The 21,690-nt window shown below is 34.0% G+C and overlaps 1 protein-coding gene across 5 annotated transcripts in view; it reads left to right on the top strand.

Moving 5' to 3' along the window:
• The window catches only part of DDHD1 (DDHD domain containing 1), a 124,773-nt gene extending 105,452 nt beyond the window's left edge, over window positions 1–19,321 (top strand). For all 5 annotated transcript variants that reach the window (XM_069082213.1, XM_069082210.1, XM_069082209.1 and 2 more), the window contains 4 exons: window positions 639–788; window positions 5,470–5,722; window positions 6,464–6,661; window positions 15,906–19,321. In XM_069082213.1, coding sequence (XP_068938314.1) covers window positions 639–788; window positions 5,470–5,722; window positions 6,464–6,661; window positions 15,906–16,087 — 783 coding nt within the window. In that variant the 3' untranslated portion in view covers window positions 16,088–19,321. The remainder of the gene's footprint in view (window positions 1–638; window positions 789–5,469; window positions 5,723–6,463; window positions 6,662–15,905) is intronic.
• The last annotated feature ends 2,369 nt before the right edge of the window (window positions 19,322–21,690 follow it).

Raw genomic sequence — 21,690 nt, forward strand, 5'->3', positions numbered from 1 at the left:
TCCTTTCTCTTCCGCCCCCCCCCCCCAAAAAAAAAAATTTTTTTTTTTCATATTTATTTGTCTATGTGCATGTTGTTTTCTTTGTGTTGCTGATAAATTCCTTAAGGACAAGAAATGGTTTGTTTTTATCTCTGTGTTCTTTGCACCTAACACATAATAGGCTTTTAATATATACATTCTGAGTTGAATAAATGAGGTTTATTCCAGCTTTAACATTCTTTGATCCTGTGAATAGGGCCAAGAGCTCAGTCTGTCTTGAAGATTCCATTGTGTCCAATTCAAACTTAAGTTTCCATTCTCAAGCTGAATTTTATTTTCAAAGATGGCAGTATTTGAAGGTGAGAGGTAACAAATCCAAACAACAGTATCATCCCTTTGAAAATTCTGTGCACAGTAAATTTCTTAACTAAAACCTGTACTTTTTAAGATTGAATAGTGTTCTGTATTGTAATTGAGACAAGAATCCTGGGTTATAGTGCCAGTTTTCCCAATAGCCCTTTGTGTGGCCTTGAGCAAGATGTTTATCGTCTATCTCTGGGTTTCAGTTTCTTTCTTTATAAAACAGAGGATGGATTAAATAATTTTTCTTTGTTTCCTTCAAATATGATTTATTTAGGATTAATTACTTTTTCTTTTAGGTTGAGAATTTTTTCTGCATGGGATCTCCATTAGCAGTTTTTTTGGCATTACGTGGCATCCGTCCAGGAAACAGTGGAAGTCAAGACCACATTTTGCCTAGAATCATATGCAACCGGTTACTAAATATTTTTCATCCCACTGATCCAGTTGTGAGTTGGAGTTACAAACTTTTTCTCTCAATGTTAAATTTATTATTGAATAACTGTGACATTTTGAAAGAAACTCTAACTTTACCTAAGATTATTTCAGCCCTCAGATTATATTTGTAGCAGCTTTACAGAAAAAAGTTTCTACACAGAATGTATCTTTAGTTTGTTAGATGTAAAGATATTTATGCTAGAATAGAGCGATATGTTAGAATTTGCAGATTTATATTATAGTTTCAAAATTGAAATTGAGGTTGGTCTCAGGAATGGTAAACCAGCAATGTTGCATTATTGAGCCCAATTTTTTTAACTGTCTGTTGCAGTTTTCTCATCACTAACTGATACTAAATATCTGACACATCCTCCAAAATGTGGTTAAGAATAGGAGTAAAGATTCACAGAAACTCACATTTGATAAATTGCAATAAAGGATCTAGTAAGAAAATCCATGGGGGTGGCTAGATGATGCTCTAAAAAGCAAAAGAAAAGAAAATCCATGACCTCAGAAGTCTGTACATAAATGCACAAAGTAGAAGAACAAATAAGGTGAATTTATAGTTCATTGCTAATTCAGGAGGACAAATTTTTACCTTATTTTCATATAACTTTCACATAAATTCACATAACAATTATGTGTATTGTAATAGCTGTTGATATGGGAAACTTTTGTGGCATTGAAGGATCATTCAAGCCCACACTGAAACAAGATCTAAGTGCCAAGGAAAGTGCAGTTGAAGTTGAAAAAACAGTGCCAACAACTGACAAACCATTGCTGCAAAATTGTTGGATTCTTAGAAAACAGAGACCTTCAAAAGGACAAGGCCTCTAGAAGAGTTGTTACTGTTTTTTATACAGTATTTCATAGAATGTTTGAAACTGGGAAAACAGTGGGGAATGTTTGAAAATGGAAGAACAGTGGGGAAGACCATTAAAAAAATTAGCTACTTAGCATTGCTGTAAATAAAAAATACTTGCATGGGCAAGATAATACAAAGATTGGAAGTGACAAAGATTGAAAAAGGTAATTTTTGAAAAATGAAGTTCATTTTTCATTTAATGCTAAATCAAAGCTATTATTAGAAGAGGTCTAAGTTATCCTTTAAAGGTCTCAATATCTTTATCAGACTGCTGAAAGACATCTTCTCTTTTCCCCACCCCTGCCCCCCCACCCAAAAAAGGATTTTTTTAATAATGGGACTAGAATTCTTGTTCTATTGAGAAGAGAATAATGAATGCTAATGAATATGTTGATATATTGAGGAGCAGAACTGTTGTAGAATTACACAAATTCCCAAATGGAGATGGAATACTACACTTTGCACCATAAGTTAAGAAGTTTTATCTAAACAATGAAGATAAAACATGTTGAAATGTGCTAGGAGCTCCCGGATTTGAACCTCATTAAAAATCCATCGGATTATAATCCAAGGCTAGGTTTGGGGAAAAGGACTGTTCATCAAAGGTATACTTAATATCCAATGTAGGGGCAGCCAGGTAGCACAGCAAGTAAAAGCACCGGCTCCAGTGTCGGGATGACCTGGGAATTAAATCCAGGGTCCGATACTTAGCACCACACCCAGAAATAACTGGCCGTGTAACCTTGAGCAAGTTACTTAACCCCGATTGCTTAAAAAAAAAAATATCCAATGTAATAAAAATGTGGTTTCATGATGAAGAATTTAAAAATGTGTAACAATCTTGTGAACTGAATGCCAAATTGTATAAAAACATGTGATTACAGCAAAAGAAAGGCATATATGGCGTATTAGAAGTATTCTTAAGATGTCAAAAATTGTAAAGTCAATTGTCAGTTAAAATATTATTTTCCTTTGCCTGAGTTTAATTCACACACTACTGTAGAATGTAATTTAGGAAAAAAATATATATCTTGTTCAACAAGATCAGTATAAGTAAAAAAAATGGGAACAGCTTAGCTTTACATATTAAGAAGGTATACTTATATGAGGAAATCTAAGAACCAGTAAGAGTAATCATGATGGAGAGCATTTTAATGAAAGTCAACAAAAGCAGAAACAGAAGCAGCATTGGAGGTATAAACTAAATATCTAGATTTAAAGTTAGATTAATTCAGAAATTAATTGAATGCCATATCCACTTATAGTTTGATATTGGTTTAGAAGAAAGTCTGTAGTGAAATGCCTCAGAGATCCGTGCTTGGACCTGTGATATTTTGATGTTTTTGCCAGTGAGTTATATAAGGGTATAGATGGCTTGTTTATCAAATTGACAGATGACCCAAAGCTGGGAGCTAAAATATTTTATAACCCATAGCTAACATATTTTCTGAAATGAATTAGGAATAAATGTAAACTTGGGCCTCACATAGCTCAAGAATTCAATATCATAAATGTAAGATAGTGGAAGTCTGGCTACACAATTCCTCTGCTAAAAATATGTGGGTTTTAGTGTACTGCAAGTCTAGTGTCAGTCACCAGTGTGATAGGATGCCCAAAAGAGCTAATACAAACTTAGGCTATTTGAAAGTGTTCAGGTCTAGGAATCTAATAATAATATACATTTATTAAGCACCTACTGTGCTTTGCTTAGTGGTGGAAAAAGAAAGACAGTTTCTGCCCTCAGAGAGTTAATAATCTAATGAGGGAAATCAGTCATTGATAGGTAGAGAAGCCAAGGAATGACAAAGTGTTGCCCAAATGAGGGAGCCAGATGGGAATTAAGGAGCTGTACGCCCTGTCTTCCCTCTTTAAATGAGTGGAGATTAAGGATGTCATGGTGCCACCCTCCAATAAAAGGGGCATAATACTGATGAAGTGTGAGTTCCAAGGCTGATTGGACCTTGTAATATGATAAAAATTTCCCAATGATGAGTTTACTGGGAAGTAAAGTCCAAAGAAAAGTCAAGGAAGTCCAAAATGAGTGTCAGCTACTGGGAAATGAGGAAATGTCTGATAATCCCAGTAGATAATACCATGAAACTCAGCACTAATCAACCCACATCTGGAGTATTGTGTCCAGCACTAGTTAACACATTTTAGGAAGAACTTCGATGAACTAGAGGGCAGCCAAGATGGTGAAAGATCATTCCATATAAGGATCCTTCAAAAGACTGGAAGTGTTCAGCACAGAAAAGGGAAGACATATAGAGAGGGCACAAAAGCTGCCTTTAAGTATTGGGGAAACTTTTATGGAGGAAGATTTAGATCTGGAGAACAGAAGTAAGAGCCTTTGGTAAAAATTATAGAGAGACAAATTAAAGATATGAGGAAAAATTGCCAAATAGCCATCCAAGAACGGAATAAAATAGCTTGGGGATTTTGTGGGTTCTTCTTTACTGGTAGTCTTAAAGCAAAAGCTGAATGACCATTTGTCAAATATGTTTTAGAGAAGTTTTTGTTCACATATGGTTGGAAGAAATGTTCTCCGAGATTCTGTTACAGTCTGCTGTAGTTTTAGCACCAAGGTATTCCCTTCAGTACTCTTCCTAGCATGTCCTATAACGCTGGGATGCCTTCAAGTGTCGACATACAAATGGACTTGTGTGTCTGTCATCCAAATGGCCCAATCTGGCTGTTTGGTTAATTCATCATCAAAGAAGTTAGCTACCAAATCATGAATTTTTTTTACCATAGTAACTCATTAAAGTATCTGACGAGTATAAATAAAACCACAATTAAATCTTGGATCTTTGAAGTAATGAACTAACAATAACGATATGATATTGACTAAAGACTAGAATTTTAGAAAATTATTTCCATTGTAAAAAAATATAGTTAATGGTTAAGAAATGATGCAGTAATCTCCCATGCCCTCGATGTTTCATTTTTACTCCTATGGCTCACAAATACATTTTAATCATGCCCCAGACAGTAAAAACATTAGGAAACTACAAAGTGATATAGCTAGTACAGTTAGGTACAATAAAATGGAGACTCAGTTTAAAAATAATTAAAATGACCAGACACTTAATAAGTTCATTTTATAGTAGTTTATTTATAATCATAATTGTATTTTCCTCTGCGACAAATAGCAAATTCTGACAAGTGTTGATTTAAATGAAAGCTAGAGATTAAGCTGTTATAAATTGGTTCTTTTCTGTGATATCATCATGTGTTTATCATCTTGTTTAACCCTAATTTCCTAACAAGGTTTTTGAGATTGTCAAAAGCTAATTAAAAGAAACTTCTTTCAGGAGAAAAACTTAATTCTTTCATTAATTACAGATCCTTTTGTAACCTCTAGTAGTTTTAGCTGTTGCATCACAATGCTAAAAGCTTAATGTGTCCATGCAAATATACATATAGCCTGAAGGGAAGAGCAATTTTAGTACCTTCTATATAAATTTCAGCAAACATAATGGACTTTGTCCCCAAATTGAAAGAAATGAGAAAATGCATCACCCTCCCTTCTTTTGAATAGGTAGGGAACTGTCAAAAGTAGTTAATGTGTTGAGAGTTTGTATTGAACAGTTTTTCTCTTTGTTTTAGAAGATAGCCCGCTGGGGAGGAAGGGTAGAAAGAGATATTCAGAAATAATCTGTTTAATGAACAGTGTAAAATTTAGAAAAAGAAATTACATTAGTTTTTACCCTGTAGAAGTCGGTTTTAGCATAATAATGAATAATGAACAGTTTCTGTATTAAAAATTAAATTTTACTGTTATTTATGATACCGTCTAAAATCTTTTTTTTTATTTTTCTATCAAGGCTTATAGATTAGAACCGTTAATTTTGAAACACTATAGCAACATTTCACCTGTCCAAATCCATTGGTATAATACTACAAATCCTTTACCTTATGAACATATGAAGCCAAGTTTCCTCAACCCTGCAAAAGAACCTACCTCAGCATCAGAGAATGAAAACTTGTCAGCAGTATCAAGCCCAGTGACTTCACCTGTCATGTCCCGAAGACATTATGGGGAATCTATAACAAATATAGGCAAAGCCAGCATATTAGGTAATTTCTCAGGAGTATTCTTGTTCCCTAATTGGAGATATGGTTTGTTTGCTGCCAGGTATGCTCTTTTTAAGTACTTATAGATATATCCTATTTTGAGTTTCTACAGCCAGAATTAATAGTTTATATTGAGCAACCTCTGGTTAGGTTTTTGTAGCCTTTGCTTCAAAGAATTAATAAAGGGTGTCTTCTAGAGTTCTGTGACTCTGACTTACATGTAATCCCTTATGTGTAAGTGTGAAATCATATTAGCATTTTTTTTATTATAGAAATGAAGCTTTAATATGATTACATTTTTAAGTGATTTGGTATATATCACAAATTCAGATTTGCATTTTGCTTAATACCAAGTTTTTTATGGCACATGCATGTATTGTAACAAAGTATGAATATAGCTTCTCATAAAATATTTTGTGAGAAATATTCTGATCTGAAATACAATTTAGTCAGTGAATGCTTGAATAAAACAATTCCTACATTCCTTTATCATAAAAACAGTGCCTGAAAAAAAAAGACAGTGCCTGAGAGTATGTTAAACTTTTCATCTTATGCAATCGTAACTCTGTTCAGAAACTTACAAGAATTGTATTTTTTAATGTTAATTACCACTTTGGGGAAAAAAATGACTAATATTCCAGCCTATCTTCCAGCAGACTGTAATTGATGGGTGGAGCTCTTACTCTATTTTGGTAGGGTATGATTCAGCATACAGGATGACTGTCTTATTTTTGTCAAATGCAGGAGCTGCTAGCATTGGGAAAGGGCTTGGAGGAATGTTGTTTTCAAGATTTGGACGTTCTAGTAGTTCATCCACATCACAGCCATCTGAAGCATCAAAAGAAGTAACAGAAGAAGAAAAGAAGCCCACCATGCCTGTCAACGCTACTACAGCCGCCCAGACCTTCCCACACAGCAGTTCTGGCTTTCTGGATTCCACATGTTAGTGCACACTACACTTGGCTTATTCTTTTTTAAGTAACTTCTTAAATTATTTTGGGGGTAAAATTGAAACTTTAATATGAACAGTTATGTTTATGATCTAAAGAATGTTATAGTTTAAAAACAATGAAAATTTTTTTATCAATTTTTGGTCAATTGATCAAATATCTACTAAGCATCTCTCCTCATCATACTTGGCGCTGTGCTGGGCACAGCAGATTCAAAGATAAAAATAAAATAGCCCCTACCCTAAGGGAGCTTTTCCTTCTACTGGGGAAGACAACATGTACATATGCAGATATATATACAAAATAAATACTAAGTAATGTGGGGTGGGACAGTAGTAACAAGGGGAGATTAGGAGAGGCTTTATGTAGGAGGTAGCACTTACACTGGATTTTGAAGAAAACAAAATACTAAGAGACTGGTGATATGGTAGTATATGGGAGGAGGAAGGGGCAGCAAACCAACCATTTCAGTCAGAGAGAGACGGGAAATGGCATGTCATATGTAAGGTCAGGTTGGCTAGACCATAGACTATAAAATAATATATAAAAAGGCTAAAAAAGTAGGTGTGGGCCAAACAGATTTACATTTTATCCTTGAGACAATAAGGAATCGCTAGAGTTTGTTGGGAAGGGTAGTGACATGGGCAGACCTTTCCTTTAAAGTTTAAAAAAAAATCTAGATATGGTTTTCGCTATTTTCCTTTGTAGCAGTAATGTCATATAATGAAGAACTTTCATTTAATGGGATCTCATAGCACATTTTCAATAACAGTAATATCTAATTGAGCCTCATATCATACAGTAGATGGTTTTAAAGGATATGTACAATGGTAGTAAAAATTCCACAGGCTATTAAAATTTCTTCAATATATGGTACATCTCATCTTGAGTTGTGTTTCACTTCCAATCCAGTCTGCCCCAAGTCTGAAGTTTCTGTGATCGGCTTCATTTTACTCAACCTGAATTTAAGAACTTTAAATCTAAAAATTGAATCTACAAAGCTAGGTTTAGAAATGACAGCAGAATTTAGTAAATAGTACTCTTAACTGCCTATCATCAATAAAAGTGAAATACATCATTAGACCACAGATATAGCATAAGATCTAGTCTAATTTTACTAAATTAAAGACCCTAAGTTTTTTATAACTGAATTATCAGTTTATATTGAAACTTTATTTATATGTTCTTATCTATAGTTGTCATGTCAACAGTGATTTTGAAACTTAGCACATGCTTAGAGGTTATTTTTACATGACCAGAATTCTGAACTTGTTTGGGGGGAAGTAGAAAGATTTTGGACCTGTGATTTCCTCAATATAAGAAAGCCCCTTCTACTTATGCAAATTAGTAATTGTTGTGCAACTTAAGAGTCACAGAGAGTTACTTGGGATGGTGAAACAGTGTACAGATGGTCCCACTGCTAGATGTATGAGGAGCAAGACTGGAACCCAGGTCTTTTTGACTCTGTGGTTGATTTAATACTATTATACTACTTTGCCACTGCATATACCCATAAATATAGAAGAGGTATTCCTCAGTATACAAATTTGATAAGTATTTTAAATTTTAAAATTATGTAATTAAAGTTCTTTTTTCCCATTGCCCTTTTACATAAGGAGGGATAGATTCTGAAACTTTCTACCCTATTATAGTCACAACAAAAGAGGAAGAAAGACTGCTTTCTTACTCTGGAAGGTGTAGTACAAATAGAATTTCAGATACTTGAACCTTAATTCTTTTATTAATTTATAGTTTACAGTATGGACAACTTTTTTTTTTTTTGCCTTTTGGAGGGCAATTGGGGTAACTTGTCCAAGGTTACATGGCTAGTGTTTTGTTTTGTTTTAGTTTTTGTATGTGCTAAGTGTCTTAAGGCCAGAACCAAACTCAGGTCCTCCTAACTCACTCACTGCGCCACCTAGCCACCCCTGGACAACATTTTTTGCTATGCTTAAGAGAAGAAGGCATTAAAATAATACAATCAGATTCAGAACTGGTTGGATGGCCAAACTTGAAAGTGTAGTCATTAGTGGTTCATTGTCCACCTGGCAAGAAGTCTCTGGTGGACTCTTCCAAGGACCTCTGCTTAGACTTTGGTTTATTATTTTAATAATGAATTACATACAGGTATAGATGGTATGTTCATCAAATTTGCAGATATGAAGTTAGGAAGTTTAAATAACACACTAAATGAAAAGAGTCCAGATCCCAAAGGATTTTGCTAGGCTAGAGAATGGGGCTATGAGTCTAATAAAAAAATTTAGTAGAGTTAACCATAATATGTTACATTTTGGTACAAAAAGTCAATTTCACAAATATAAGATGGAAGAGACATGGACAGACAGTTCAAAAAAAGATCTGGATTACAAACTCAATTTGAGTCACCAATGTGCTATGAAATTGAAAAAATATTTTTTAATTTTAGACAGCATTAATGAGGGGCTTAGCTTCCATGAATTAGGAGGTGATAATTCCACTGTACTTTGTCCCCCCTCCCACATGCTGACCTTATCTGGAATATTATGTGCAATGCTGAAAGTCACAGTAAGAATATAGATAAGCTAGAGAATATCCAAAGGATGATAACAGTGAATTTGAAGAAGCTTGAGTTGAGTCCATGACATAGGAAGGTCAGTTGAAGGAAGAAGGAATGTTAGCCTAAAGAAAAGACTCTTGAGGGACATGTCATGTGGAGGAGGGATTAGAATTTATCTTTCTGGACCCAGAAGGCAGAACTAGAAGCAATGGGAAGAAGTTAAAAAGAAGCAAATTTAGGCTTGATGTTGGGAAATATGAACTTGAGCAGCAAATGTGAAAGGACAAGCTATTGTTACATCATGCAAGTGACAAAATAATTTTATTCAAAATATAGTGGCACAGAATTTTATAAATCATAGTTGCTTAAATCACTGTCAAAACACATTTATAATAACTGACCCCTAAAATAATAATAGCATTTAAATAGTACTTTTATGTTTGCAAAGCACTTAAATATTTAATTCTCACTGCAACCTTGGGTGGTAGATGCTTTTTTTATCCCCACTTTACAGATGTGTAGACTGAGGCAGATAAAGGTTAAATGACTTGCCCAGGGTCACACAAGACTGGTCACACACTGAGACCAAATTTGGACTCCTATCTTCCTCACTCCAGGCCTAGCACTCACTGTACTGCACCACCTACCTAGCTGACTTTGAGAGGTAAGCTCCTGCTTACTACATAGAAACTCCAAAAAGGTGTGATGAAACTAAGGGCCACCTCCAGTTAACCTTGCTTTTTCTGTAGCAGCACTGAACAGCAGTGAGTAATCTTCTTCAGTGCAGTATTGTTATCCATTCATTTCAGTTGTGTCCAACTCTTTGTGAGCCCATTGGGGTTTTCTTGGCAGAGATACTGGAGTGGTTTGCTGTTTCTTTCTCCAGCTTACTTTACAGATAAGAAAACTGAGGCACAGAGTTAAGTGGATTCATCTAAATGTGTACCAAAGTATAATAATATAGTTCCATTTGTAACATGTTATTTTTTTCAACATATTTACTAAAGTAGTTTTCTCTGTCAAGCCTTGTGGCTAAAGCTAAAACCTTTTCTTTAAATCTTTCAGAGCTGCCAGTTAACTCTTTGGTTTGCTTAAAGATTATATTCATCATGTCTTCATTAGATATTTTGTTATTTTGTCATTTAGGCACTCTTATAATTCTGTTGATTCATAGAAAAAAATTTCCTTACATCCTTTATCTAGGATTTTTACTTTGTATCTGTTCTTCTCTTCTACCCACTCCACTTGCCCTAGGTCTGGGGGATCATATTTTTGATTACTTTAATAGGAGAAAACAAAGACAGTTTCCTGATCCATGTGGGTATTTCTTTGAAGAGTAACCTCTATTGTCTATTTGTTGTCATCAATTTGAAGCTTAGGCTGGCAAAATAAATTTGAAAAACCTTAACCTTTATTAAATCTCATTAGTATCTGTTAACAAATCGAGATGTTCTTGATCTACTTTAGAAGATTATTTTCTTCTTACCAATGGCTTGATTGCTTAAGCTCTTGCGTTCTACTTGATTAGTAATATTCTATAAAGGTAACTTATTTGTATAATTCTACTCTTGTCCCCCCACTAGTTGACTTGAGGATGTGTCTTGATATTTTTTCATTTTAATACTTTATTATATGAAGGATGTTCCACAAAAATAAAACTTGTACTCCTGTATGTATTGTTACACAAATTTTCTAATCAGTTCTGTCTAAAGCCAATAAGCCAGAACAAATCAGGAAACGGGTTTTATTACATGCAGAGTATGGCATTCTCCACCAACAGTTGTTGAGGAGTGCATCATTCACAATTCAGCAAGCAATAGTTATACATTATATGAATTTATTTTTAAAGATGGCTATTCATTAAAATGCAGGTGGCCATACCAAGAAAAATAGTATACTAATTTAAAGAAAAATGTATACTATTTTCTTCAGGAGATAAGGAAGTTATTTTCTTAGTATGAACTAGTTTTGCTGAATCAGTGAAAACTGTTTGTCAGGCCTAACCAGGGAGAACATTCAAAATACTCAGGATTCCTCCACCTTCAGCAGCTAAGTCTTTCTGTACAGAAAAGAGGAAAGAAGACACTGAAGGACACCAACTGGGTCATATACAGCAAAGTGGTTGATAGATGAACAAGATGGAGTCAGATATGTTCTTCAAAAAAACTTACTTCCAACAGTATGCCAGACAATCATACAGAATTAGAACCACTCTCCTAACTTCCAGTCTCCAAATCTGTGAATACCATTTTAACAGCAATACTTTGCAGTGCTTTGTGGTGTTGTTTTTATTCCCCGCCCCCCCCCCACACACACACACAGATTTTAGACTATAGGAATCATTCTTTAATCTCCTACAACTTCTTTTTCCTGGATTTGTAATGCAGAATAAAGACAATTCCCTCACTGTGATATAGATCAGGAATAGCATTCAGAATCTGAAAATGACCCACTTAAATAAATGTTCTACTATGATGAAAACTGGATTAATACTTTCTATAAACTTTTTTGTAAAAATCAGTTTGTATGTTATTACAAATATGATTTTATATATACTTTTAATGGCAATTGTATGAACCCTTTAGTAATTATTAACCACCTTTAATGAACTAAAATTATTAATTTTCTTATGTTCCCCCAGGGAGAGAGGTACCTTTAAGTTAAAAAAAAAAAAAAGGCAAAATTTCTTTCCTTCCTTTTTCCTTCTTTTGTTTTCCTGAAAGCCTCCAAAAATCATTTTCTACCTTAATGCATATAGACATTATATAATAAGAGATTCATACAAAGCTATTTAATGGATGCTTGGAGTTACATGTGTGACATTGATGGTTGATCTTTTCATTATAGTTGTTTTTTAAATACATTAAAAGGAAGTATATAGCTTGTTGCAGAATAAACTAAGAAGCTCATGATTTTTTCAGCATATTCCAAGATTAAAATCTTGATGTATGTAACAGGTTGTTTTTTTTCTTCCACTTCTCTTTTCTCCCTTGGGTTTTGCCACAGATATAACATAGTTCAGATTTTTTTTCTTTTATTATTATGACCTCCAGTTCAACTTTGCACTATCATAATTTGACTGTTATAATTTTTAGAATTTGTTCTGTATTTTTAATTTTCCATACATCCCCTTCTCCATCCCTTGACATATAGATATGACCATTTCATATAATAGCAATCATTATTACAAGGGATTTTACCTAAAATTTACATTTCTCCATGTCAGTAATGCTGTTTTGATGTAGTAACAATGAAATCTATACCAAGAAAGAACCTCTCTCAATATATCTTTCTTCTTCTTGTGATAAAGAGGCAATGCCTTCCATAAGGAATTAGTTTAATTGTGAGCTATTTGTGTTGTAGGTGATAAAAGGAGTACTAAGTCTATATACATCTAAATACTTGTTTGTCTTGCTGTCAAGTAGCACTTGTTTCTCTGCTTCCTTCCTTCAACTATCTCAGCTACTTAACGTCCCAAACTGACCACAAAAATGACCTAGGAGCTAGAGAATGAAAAATGATGTGTCCATGACATCTCCCTTCTTCCCTTAATAAGTTCAACCTACTTCCATTTATTAAAGAAGATGATCTTTATATTCTGTAAACTAGGAATTTGATTTTTTTTTTTTTTGGCTTTTTGGAAGGGGGAAGGCAGGGCAATTGGAGATAAGTGACTTGCCCAAGGTCACACAGCTAGTTAAGTGTCTGAGGCCAGATTTGAACTCGGGTTCTCCTGACTCCAGGGCCAGTGCTCTATTCACTGTGCCACCTAGCCACCCTAGGAATTTGATTTCTAACAGTGAAAGTTATATGGGACAAGGAAATATCTTTCATCCAAAACAAGTTGTCAGAATATTTGATTTCAAAATGGGGAATACGTTTTAAAACAAAGTGTGGCTAAGGAGGAGAAAATATTTCATAAATATCTTATCTTCATAATGATATCTTGAAAAACAGACATATGCTTTGGGAGTCAAATATTTGCCCAACTGAAACGTATTATTCATTTTCTCAGACTATTAGGAAAACCAAAAATAGCTTAGCAAAGAATAAAAGTAGTATTTAATTAGACGGCTCAATATGGATTGTCCTTTGTTCATCTGGAGATCGCTCACTGTGTCCTCGGTTTTTCCAGGTTCCCTATTGCCTCTAGAATGGAAACTTCTCTTTTTATCTTTTAAAGCCAAAATCCATATGCCCCAGCCTGCCTTTCCATTTGAATTATATTTTATCCCCTTTCACCTGCTCTACAGTCCAGCCAAACTGGCCTTCTCGTTCTTCCCCCTATTTGGCACCTCCATCTTCCTGTCTGAAGACAGGAGTGCTAACCCTTTCACATGCCTGGAACTGACTCCCCTCTTCAACTCTCCCTCATATAATCCCTTTCAAGCACTTTGCTAATCCATGTAACTGCTACTCTAAACTAGCTTGTATTTATTTTGTGATTATTCTGTATATGCCTATGTGTGTACATGTCATTTCCACTACTATACTATAAATTCTTTGTTACTTTTGGATTGTCTCGACTCAAGCATCTGTATAAGTGCTACTTATGCCCCATGCTGGAAATACAAAATAGAAACCCTTCCTGTTAAGTAGGTTTAGAAGAAGAAAACAACATGCATATATATAAGTACATACAAAACAGATATAAAACTATCTTGGGAGAAGTTAAGGGAGAAAGTAATAGCCTCTGGTAAGATTTCTTGCAGAAGTTAGTTCTTGAACTGTCTTAAAGGAAACTAGGTATTTTAAAAGTCAGGTGAGGAACAAACAGGGGGTGTGCCAGTAAAGTACAAAGACTAGATAGATACCCAGAGTAAGAAGTAATCCAATTATGCTGATCTGTTTTCATGGTTAATTAATGGAATGAGAATTTTATCCCAGAAAATGTATTTCCTATAATAAATACTACATGTTATCAAATATGTTAAGTGAATTAGATTAAGATAATCTTCCTTTGGCAGATACTAAATATTTAAAGCATATCTTATTCTGATAATATATGAACAATGCTTCTCAATTTTTTTTTCTCTGTGTGCAAACATATCCAATCCTGTTCCCTAAATCTCTTAATTTCTCCTAGCCTGGAAAAGCTAACTCAAAAGTTACTGATACTAACTAACAAAGATCTGAAGAAAATCCATGACACATGATCATTATTAGAGCAAGGCAGTGTGGTTACACAAGAAAGGTTATAAGAGCAAGGTCAAGTTAAATAAAACTTAACAAAGTAGGGACAAAAAAATCCCTTTCATTGACAATAAAATGAAATATTTAAACCCAAAGTTTAGGGAATTAGAAAGATACACTGTACAGATTTGAGAATTCTAGAGCAATGTTTTTTCCTTACCAAGATTTCATTGATGAATCTCCTGTATCTCTAATCTTCCCATTCCATCTTTTGTTTTCTCCTATTTGCCTCAATGGTACACTTCTTCTAGCCCTTTGTTTTTATCAGTAGGTTTGGTGTGCACACATTGTCCACTCTCCCACTTTCTGTTGTCTCTCAGCAGAGTACTTGGCCTGTTGTTGTTTTTTTAAAGCACCTACAGATATCATCTGGAAAGATGCAGCTGTTTTTCTTTGTGTTGATGTCATCTTTAAAGGCAGTGGTAATATTTGCTGCTTTTTAGGCTACTAACCTGTGAATTAATGAGTCATATGGCCTTCCCAGCTCCCCATCCATAGATAGAAACAAAAAATTAAAATGTTGTAAATCACAGGGTGGCTTAATCAAATCATAAATCAGTGTGTGATATATATCTATTAGATAAACCATTCATTACAGTTGGATCACAACTCTCCCAAACAGTTCATTGAGTATGGAAACAAAGGCTTAATGAAAACCAGACTGTAATTTAGCACCTACATAAATTTTAATTTCTCAGATGCACTAGTAAATTTCCAGTGTGAAGCAAACAAAGCCCATGCTTTTCTCAAAATTTCATACTTCTCCTTCCTAAATGCCACCACTTTTTTAAAATATCTTTTGCAGCTCCAAACCAAAAATAAAATGGAATTGACTGAATGGTCTGAGTTTTTGTTAGTATTGATCTTTGTAAAATGTCATACAAATCAGAAAGAGGTACTAAAGACTAAAATTCCATTAGCCAAGTTTTCCCTCCCTGAAGTTTTATTGAATCAGTATTAAGTGCCTATTGTGTGCCAGGCATTGTGCTAGGCCTTGGTGATAGAAAGACAAAAAATAAAACAGTCCTTCTACTCTCAAGGAGTTTACAAATCTTAATAAAACGAGACTAATTGAATTATCTTGAAGCCTTGTTTTAAGTGTCTGTCAAAGTCATAATTAAAGGGAACTTTGGAAGTTAGAAATTGACCTGGACAATAATCAGTTGACAAATAGAATAAAGAGTAAAGTCTCTCTGAACCTCATTACTATTCTTATATTTACTTCCCCGTTCCACCTGTTAGTCATTTCAAGTGAATTAGCAGTAGTTTTTGTTGCATTCTTCTCTTATTTTCTGTTGACTAAGAAAAGGTACCTCCCTCATTTTAGCAGTATGAAATTTTTTTATGTGTTTTTTTGGGGGGGGGTATATGGAGGGGAAGGAAATATAGAAACCTCAGATTAAAAGTTTTGAGATAAACTTCAGTGAACTATTTTATCTTCAGTTATTTACTTAATAAGATTCTGCAGAGATCTATTTGTTAAAATTGTGACTTTTTTTTTTCCTAGTGGAACTGGATCACAGGATTGATTTTGAACTCAGAGAAGGCCTTGTGGAAAGCCGGTACTGGTCAGCTGTAACATCACATACTGCATATTGGTCATCTTTGGATATTGCCCTCTTTCTTTTAACTTTCATGTACAAACATGAACAAGACAATGATGCAAAGCCAAAGTTAGATCCAATCTGAACTCTTGAAGGAACTTTAATGGCACAAAATTGATGCTTGTTAAAATCCAATATGTTTAAGACACAGGTTTCAGGTTTAAGTATGTTTCATTTTTATTGGGGCAAGAAATATTTGTATTTAAAAGCACCTTATTTTTATTTTTTCTAACATTCAGTCCTAACCTAAATGAGTTAATTTCAAGTTTTTAGATATCACTCTATATGGCATCACAGAAGAATGGGTTGTTAAGGAAGATTTGAAAGTCCCTATGGTAACAATCATAAAACTGTTAATTTAAGTAAAAAGATTCATTATCCAATGGAATCCAATTAGTTAACCAAATATATGCACCTAAAATTTTATTTTATTTAAGAATAAAGAACAAAAGGTATTTTAAATTAAAATCTACATTTTCCACAGTAACATTGAGGCTAACTACACCTTTAGATTTTGTTGAATTTAAATTAATTAGAATTGAAATTAAATTAATTAGATAACTAATGCTTTAAAAAGAAACAAATGGCTCTAATTACTGTATTTATAATTTATTACCTCTATTTTATTCTAATGTTTGAAGCATTGCTTTAAAAAAGAAAAACTTCATTGGTCATAATTTAAGAAACACATTTCTACAGTGTTATTTTTTTTCCAGGAAAAATATCTTTTTACTCTTTAGTTGAATATAGACATTATGGCAAATTTTCAGCTTTTTTTTTTTTTTCATTAAAACAAAAACTTGATAGTTTCACACAAATAATTTAGTTCAGTTCTTTTTCCCTGCAAAATTCTGTGATTCTTTAAGGTACATATGCAGCATGAGAGAACTTTTTAATTTATTTTATTATTTTTTTAATTTTTTGCTTTTTGGAGGGCAATTGGGATTAAGTGACTTGCCCAGGGTCACATGGCTAGTTTTTGTGTTAAGTGTCTGAGGCCGGATCAGAACCCAGGTCCTCCTGACTCCAGGGCCAGTGCTCTATTCACTACGCCACCTAGCCGCCCCAATGAGAGAACTTTTTAAAAAGATAATTAGTTAAAAAGCTAGAAGTAAAAAAAATCATATTCCCCAAAATTAAGTGAATTTATGAAATTCTACTAAAATATATTTTCTATATGTTTAGGTAGTATCAATTTAAGGCACAAATTTCGATTACAGTTATAAGACAATAGAAGAGTTTTCCTCGAGATAAACAGTTTCCAAAGTGCTTTTCATCTGAGGAGCTCAAAGTGCTTTAAAAGCCATTCAGTAATCTTCACAGTAATTCCCAGAAGTAAGTAAATTAATAGTGTTCTCACTTTACCAATGAGTAAACTGAGGTACCAAGTTTTTTTTTTAAGTGCCTTGAACTAGATTATATAAATTAGAAAATAGATTGCAGCCAAATTTCTCTCTTCTGTGTTATTAGCAAGACCAATTCATGTTCTGATTTGTAACCTGTTAGGGGTTTACAGATGATAATAATGTATGTTACAACCTCATAGCAGAAATAGCCATGGGATCAACACTGTCCCCATTCCATTCTTGTAAATATGTCACATGAGAATGAGGTGTTTAAAAGATAATTGCCAGAAAAGAAGCTATCTGCCTCACCTTCCATATCATCCCTATTTTATTCATCCCTCAAGAATAGTACTGAGTATGAAGACATCTCTGATTATTCTTTTGTGTTTTTATATATACATAAACACACAGATGTATATGTGTGTATGTTTATATATGTGTATTCACACACATATAAGTGTCAAGTCATATTTTCTGTTTTGGCCTTTCCATATATTTATGTAAAGTAAACCAATTATTTGAAGGGTCAAAAAAATAATAAGACCATATTACCTTATAGCATATGATTTGCTAAGAAATCTTTGCTATAAAAAGCTATTAATGAGATCCTAAAAATCCTGGAGCAGTTCTCTTTCAAGTTTAAAAATTCCCATGAACTCAGGTCATTTCCTTTGCTTGTTTATTTTCTTGGGGCCAATTCAGTTCTCAGGAAAAACAAACATCTCAAACTACTGACTGAACAGTTCACAAAGTACTTGAAAATATCTCCCTGTGTGTTGTTTGACACTTATCCTAAACTGTTTTTAGAGTTTTTCTTTGTAGTTGGAATGCAAAGCATTCTTTTTATCTGAAAAAGAGTGAAAGACTGTAATGTCCATTTAATTTGATGTTTTTACAATGAAAGGAAAACATTCATCCAACTATGGAAGAGGTTTGTTTTATTTTGTTTTGTTCCATACCAAGAAAGTCAGATGAAGTTAAGCTTTTATTGGAGTTCTATACATGAGAAAGATCAGGTTACTTATTCTGTTTTATCTTTAAATGAGGCCTTCTGACCACCATAAGCTGCTTTTCTTTTTAATGTGAGAGGATTGTATGTATTGATAGACACAAGTTTTGATTTTATAGAACTGTACTTGTTTCTACAGCTCTGCATGTGTTCATGGGATGTATGTTTACATACTCAAGTAACACACAGTACATGTAGTTCAGGCTTAATTTAGCTGTCAGTTACTGGGTGACATTTTTGCATTCTTATTTAAGCAACTATGAAATTGGCCATAAATTTATTTGTCATTTAATGTACATCTATGGTGATTATCCTGGGTACTATTCAAATAATTTCATCATTTAATAGTTTCCCAAAAGCTATTAAAAGTTACAGTGGAGAAATATATTGATTGGAAATTGTGCCATTAAAAGAATACTTTAACCATTTCTCTAAAATTAATTTTATGATTTTTTTTGTTTTGTTTTTTAATCTGTATAATTACAGTTACTTGCTAGACTATTTCAGTTAAATTGTTATCGTTGCATAATTGAGTTTTTCTGTGTTTAGAAATCTTAATTGTAAATCCTACTTGCTTCTTATAAGCTCCTCTTCCATGAAGAGGCTTGGGAAGCTTATATTTTCTTTGTTTATATTGGATACCAGTTGGAATCTTTACCCTGGGTTTCCTAACAGGGAATTAAATTTTTTTTAGTTAAAAAAAAATCACTGGAGAAAAGTTGAACTTTTTTTTCCCTCAAAAAAAATATATTCCCCTGGCAGAATGTAGTGGTGAAATCATGAGCTTTTTCTTTACCTTTGCTTTTGGATGTTGGAGTTTTATTCATTTATGCTTTCCTCCCTATAATTGAGGCAGATCTTGAAGAAGTATTTACATTCCTTAAGAGTAAATGTAGTCTCCTGTAATATCAAGCATGTTTAAATATTTAAAATATTAAATACTTTTCATACAAGAAATTTAAAATCTTTTGAACATTTTCTTACTCTTTTAGCAGTGATGAAAGCAGTTTCTAACCTTTGTTATCTTTCTGTATTCTCTATGTTATAGAATATTTTTGTTTTGCAATACTAATTTTCACTGTCATCCATGTTTAATCTTCAGAAATATGGATTGGTTTTGTGCCTTTGTGGAGAATTCCCATGAGAGGATGGAAATACATAATTCTAATCCAGAATGTCATGGCAATAATCCAAAATTAAGCCATATTTTTCTGTGAGAGTTTGAGGAATTTTTTGCCTCTGTCTTTTGAATTGTGCATTTCTCAAAAGCAACTAGCAATGGAATACTATGGTGTCCCTGAGACATGCAGTTTTATTTCCTTCCAGGTTTTACATTCCTTCCTATTAGGTCAACCTTTTTTATTATTGTAGATGAAATATTTGGTTACAGTATATTTTTTTCTTTTCTCTATAGGGATGTATGAATGTGATGAGGTGTAGAGATAGATGCAATGCTACAGAGCTAAGGAATGTACTTGATATATCCCCATGGACACATTCAGGTTCATCTCCTGCTATCTCTCAAGTTCATGGGCAATCTAGTCTGTATATCTTAGAATATCTTCAGAAATTATAGCCCCGCTCACCCCCCAATAATGATAATAGTACAGAACTCAAACCCTCTTTGGTCTCCAGTTAGTTTAAAGAATCCCCCTTCCCCCACCATTTTTCCTATGACCATACTTCCCACCTCAGTCATCTTCCAAATTTTCAAAAGTATTTGATGATTCACTACAAATTGTCATGTGGTGATATATTAGTATCAAATAGCATTAAAAAATACACATGAACATTAATATGACGCACACCATTCTTAAAATAATGTTGCATGTTGGTTCATTTATTTCCCCTTTTACCTGCTTGTCATAGAGCAATAGAAAAGAAGGGTGATGGATCAGATAAAATGAGCAAAAACAACCCCAATGCAGCTTTCTAGGGAAGCAGGGAGAGAAAAACTGTAGACTGCGCTCTGCTTGCTCTCATTAGTTCGAGACAATCTGGTCTCAGCGTCTTTGGTAGGCTCAGCTACTCTTCACCTCTACCTGTATCCAATCCATCCCTTCTGTTTATCTGAACTTGTTTTGCTCTCATCTTCCCCTCCCTGCTTTTATATATAATCTTCAGATTCTCTTGTTTTCAGTTGCAAGCAGCAGCACACCAGCCCTCCACTAACTGCCTATGGCCAAAGCAGTCAGAAACCTGAGATTCCTGGGAAAATATGTGCCTACACACATTCCAGACCACCAAGTTTCTGTGACCTTTTGTCCTTCAAAGTCTCTTTTATGTCTGTGAGGTCCTCTTGAATCTTCATGGGTCTTGGCAATCCCAAGCTATGGGTTCAGTAGGGAATCAGCATATTCCTTATATCCCATTGCTACCATCATTCAGAAACCTTTTCTCTTCTGAGTTTAAAATCATCACAACACCCTTAAAAATCTATGCACCTGCCACCATTTTAGATAATATTATAAAAAAGAAATAACACTGAAAAAAGGATAGCCAGTGATAAGTAATCTTCTGTAAAGATCCAAGTTCCCATGAATACAAAAAAAATAACAAATATGTCAAAAGGAAATCTACAAAGTGGGAGAATGTGTTAATGATAGAATAAGCGTTCCAAAGAACATGATGGAAGAGGTAAGAAGAAGAGGCTGGGTTGAGCCAGATGGGAATAAGAGAACATAATGTAATTTGTAAAATATTTTGCCTATATGAAGTATGTTTTAATGCTGTATGCTCTGTCTGAGGCCCCAGTACAGGCTCTGCTAGGTCAAAGTCTGAGGTTCTGGTGCTCTAGGCCTGTTATCTAATGCCCTATTCTGATCTGTCAGAGGAAGCAACTATCTTTTTTTTTTTCTTTGCCTTTTGGAGGGTGATTGGGGTTAAGTAACTTGCCCAAGGTTACACGGCTAGGTTTTTTTTGTGTGGGTGTTAAATGTCTGAGACTGGAACCAAACTCGGGTCTTCCTGACTCCAGGGCCAGCATTTTACTCACTGCACCACCTAGCCAACCCAGGGAAGCAACTATCTTGAAACCTAATCCAGGAAAGTCCTACATTTCTTTACACTGAAAATAAATAACTTCAGTGGAACCTTGAATATATAGATTGCTCATGAATGAAAGTGATATAATAAAAAGCCTTATCCTGCATTTCTGCTACAACCTTAGCCTTGGAGTTTTATATTTTACCTTGGACCTACCTCTTCTAGATTGACTTCATTATTCTCTGACTATACATCCCCTAATTGTAAACTATTTGTCCCTGTTGAATTTATAAAGAGGCCAAGACCCTGAATTACTTGATACACTATTCCAATTTAAAAAAAAAACTG

This window comes from Petaurus breviceps, unplaced genomic scaffold, assembly GCF_028583685.1.
Source record: "Petaurus breviceps papuanus isolate PSGF00001 unplaced genomic scaffold, PetGlider_PUasm1.0 164, whole genome shotgun sequence".
Taxonomy (NCBI): domain Eukaryota; kingdom Metazoa; phylum Chordata; class Mammalia; order Diprotodontia; family Petauridae; genus Petaurus; species Petaurus breviceps.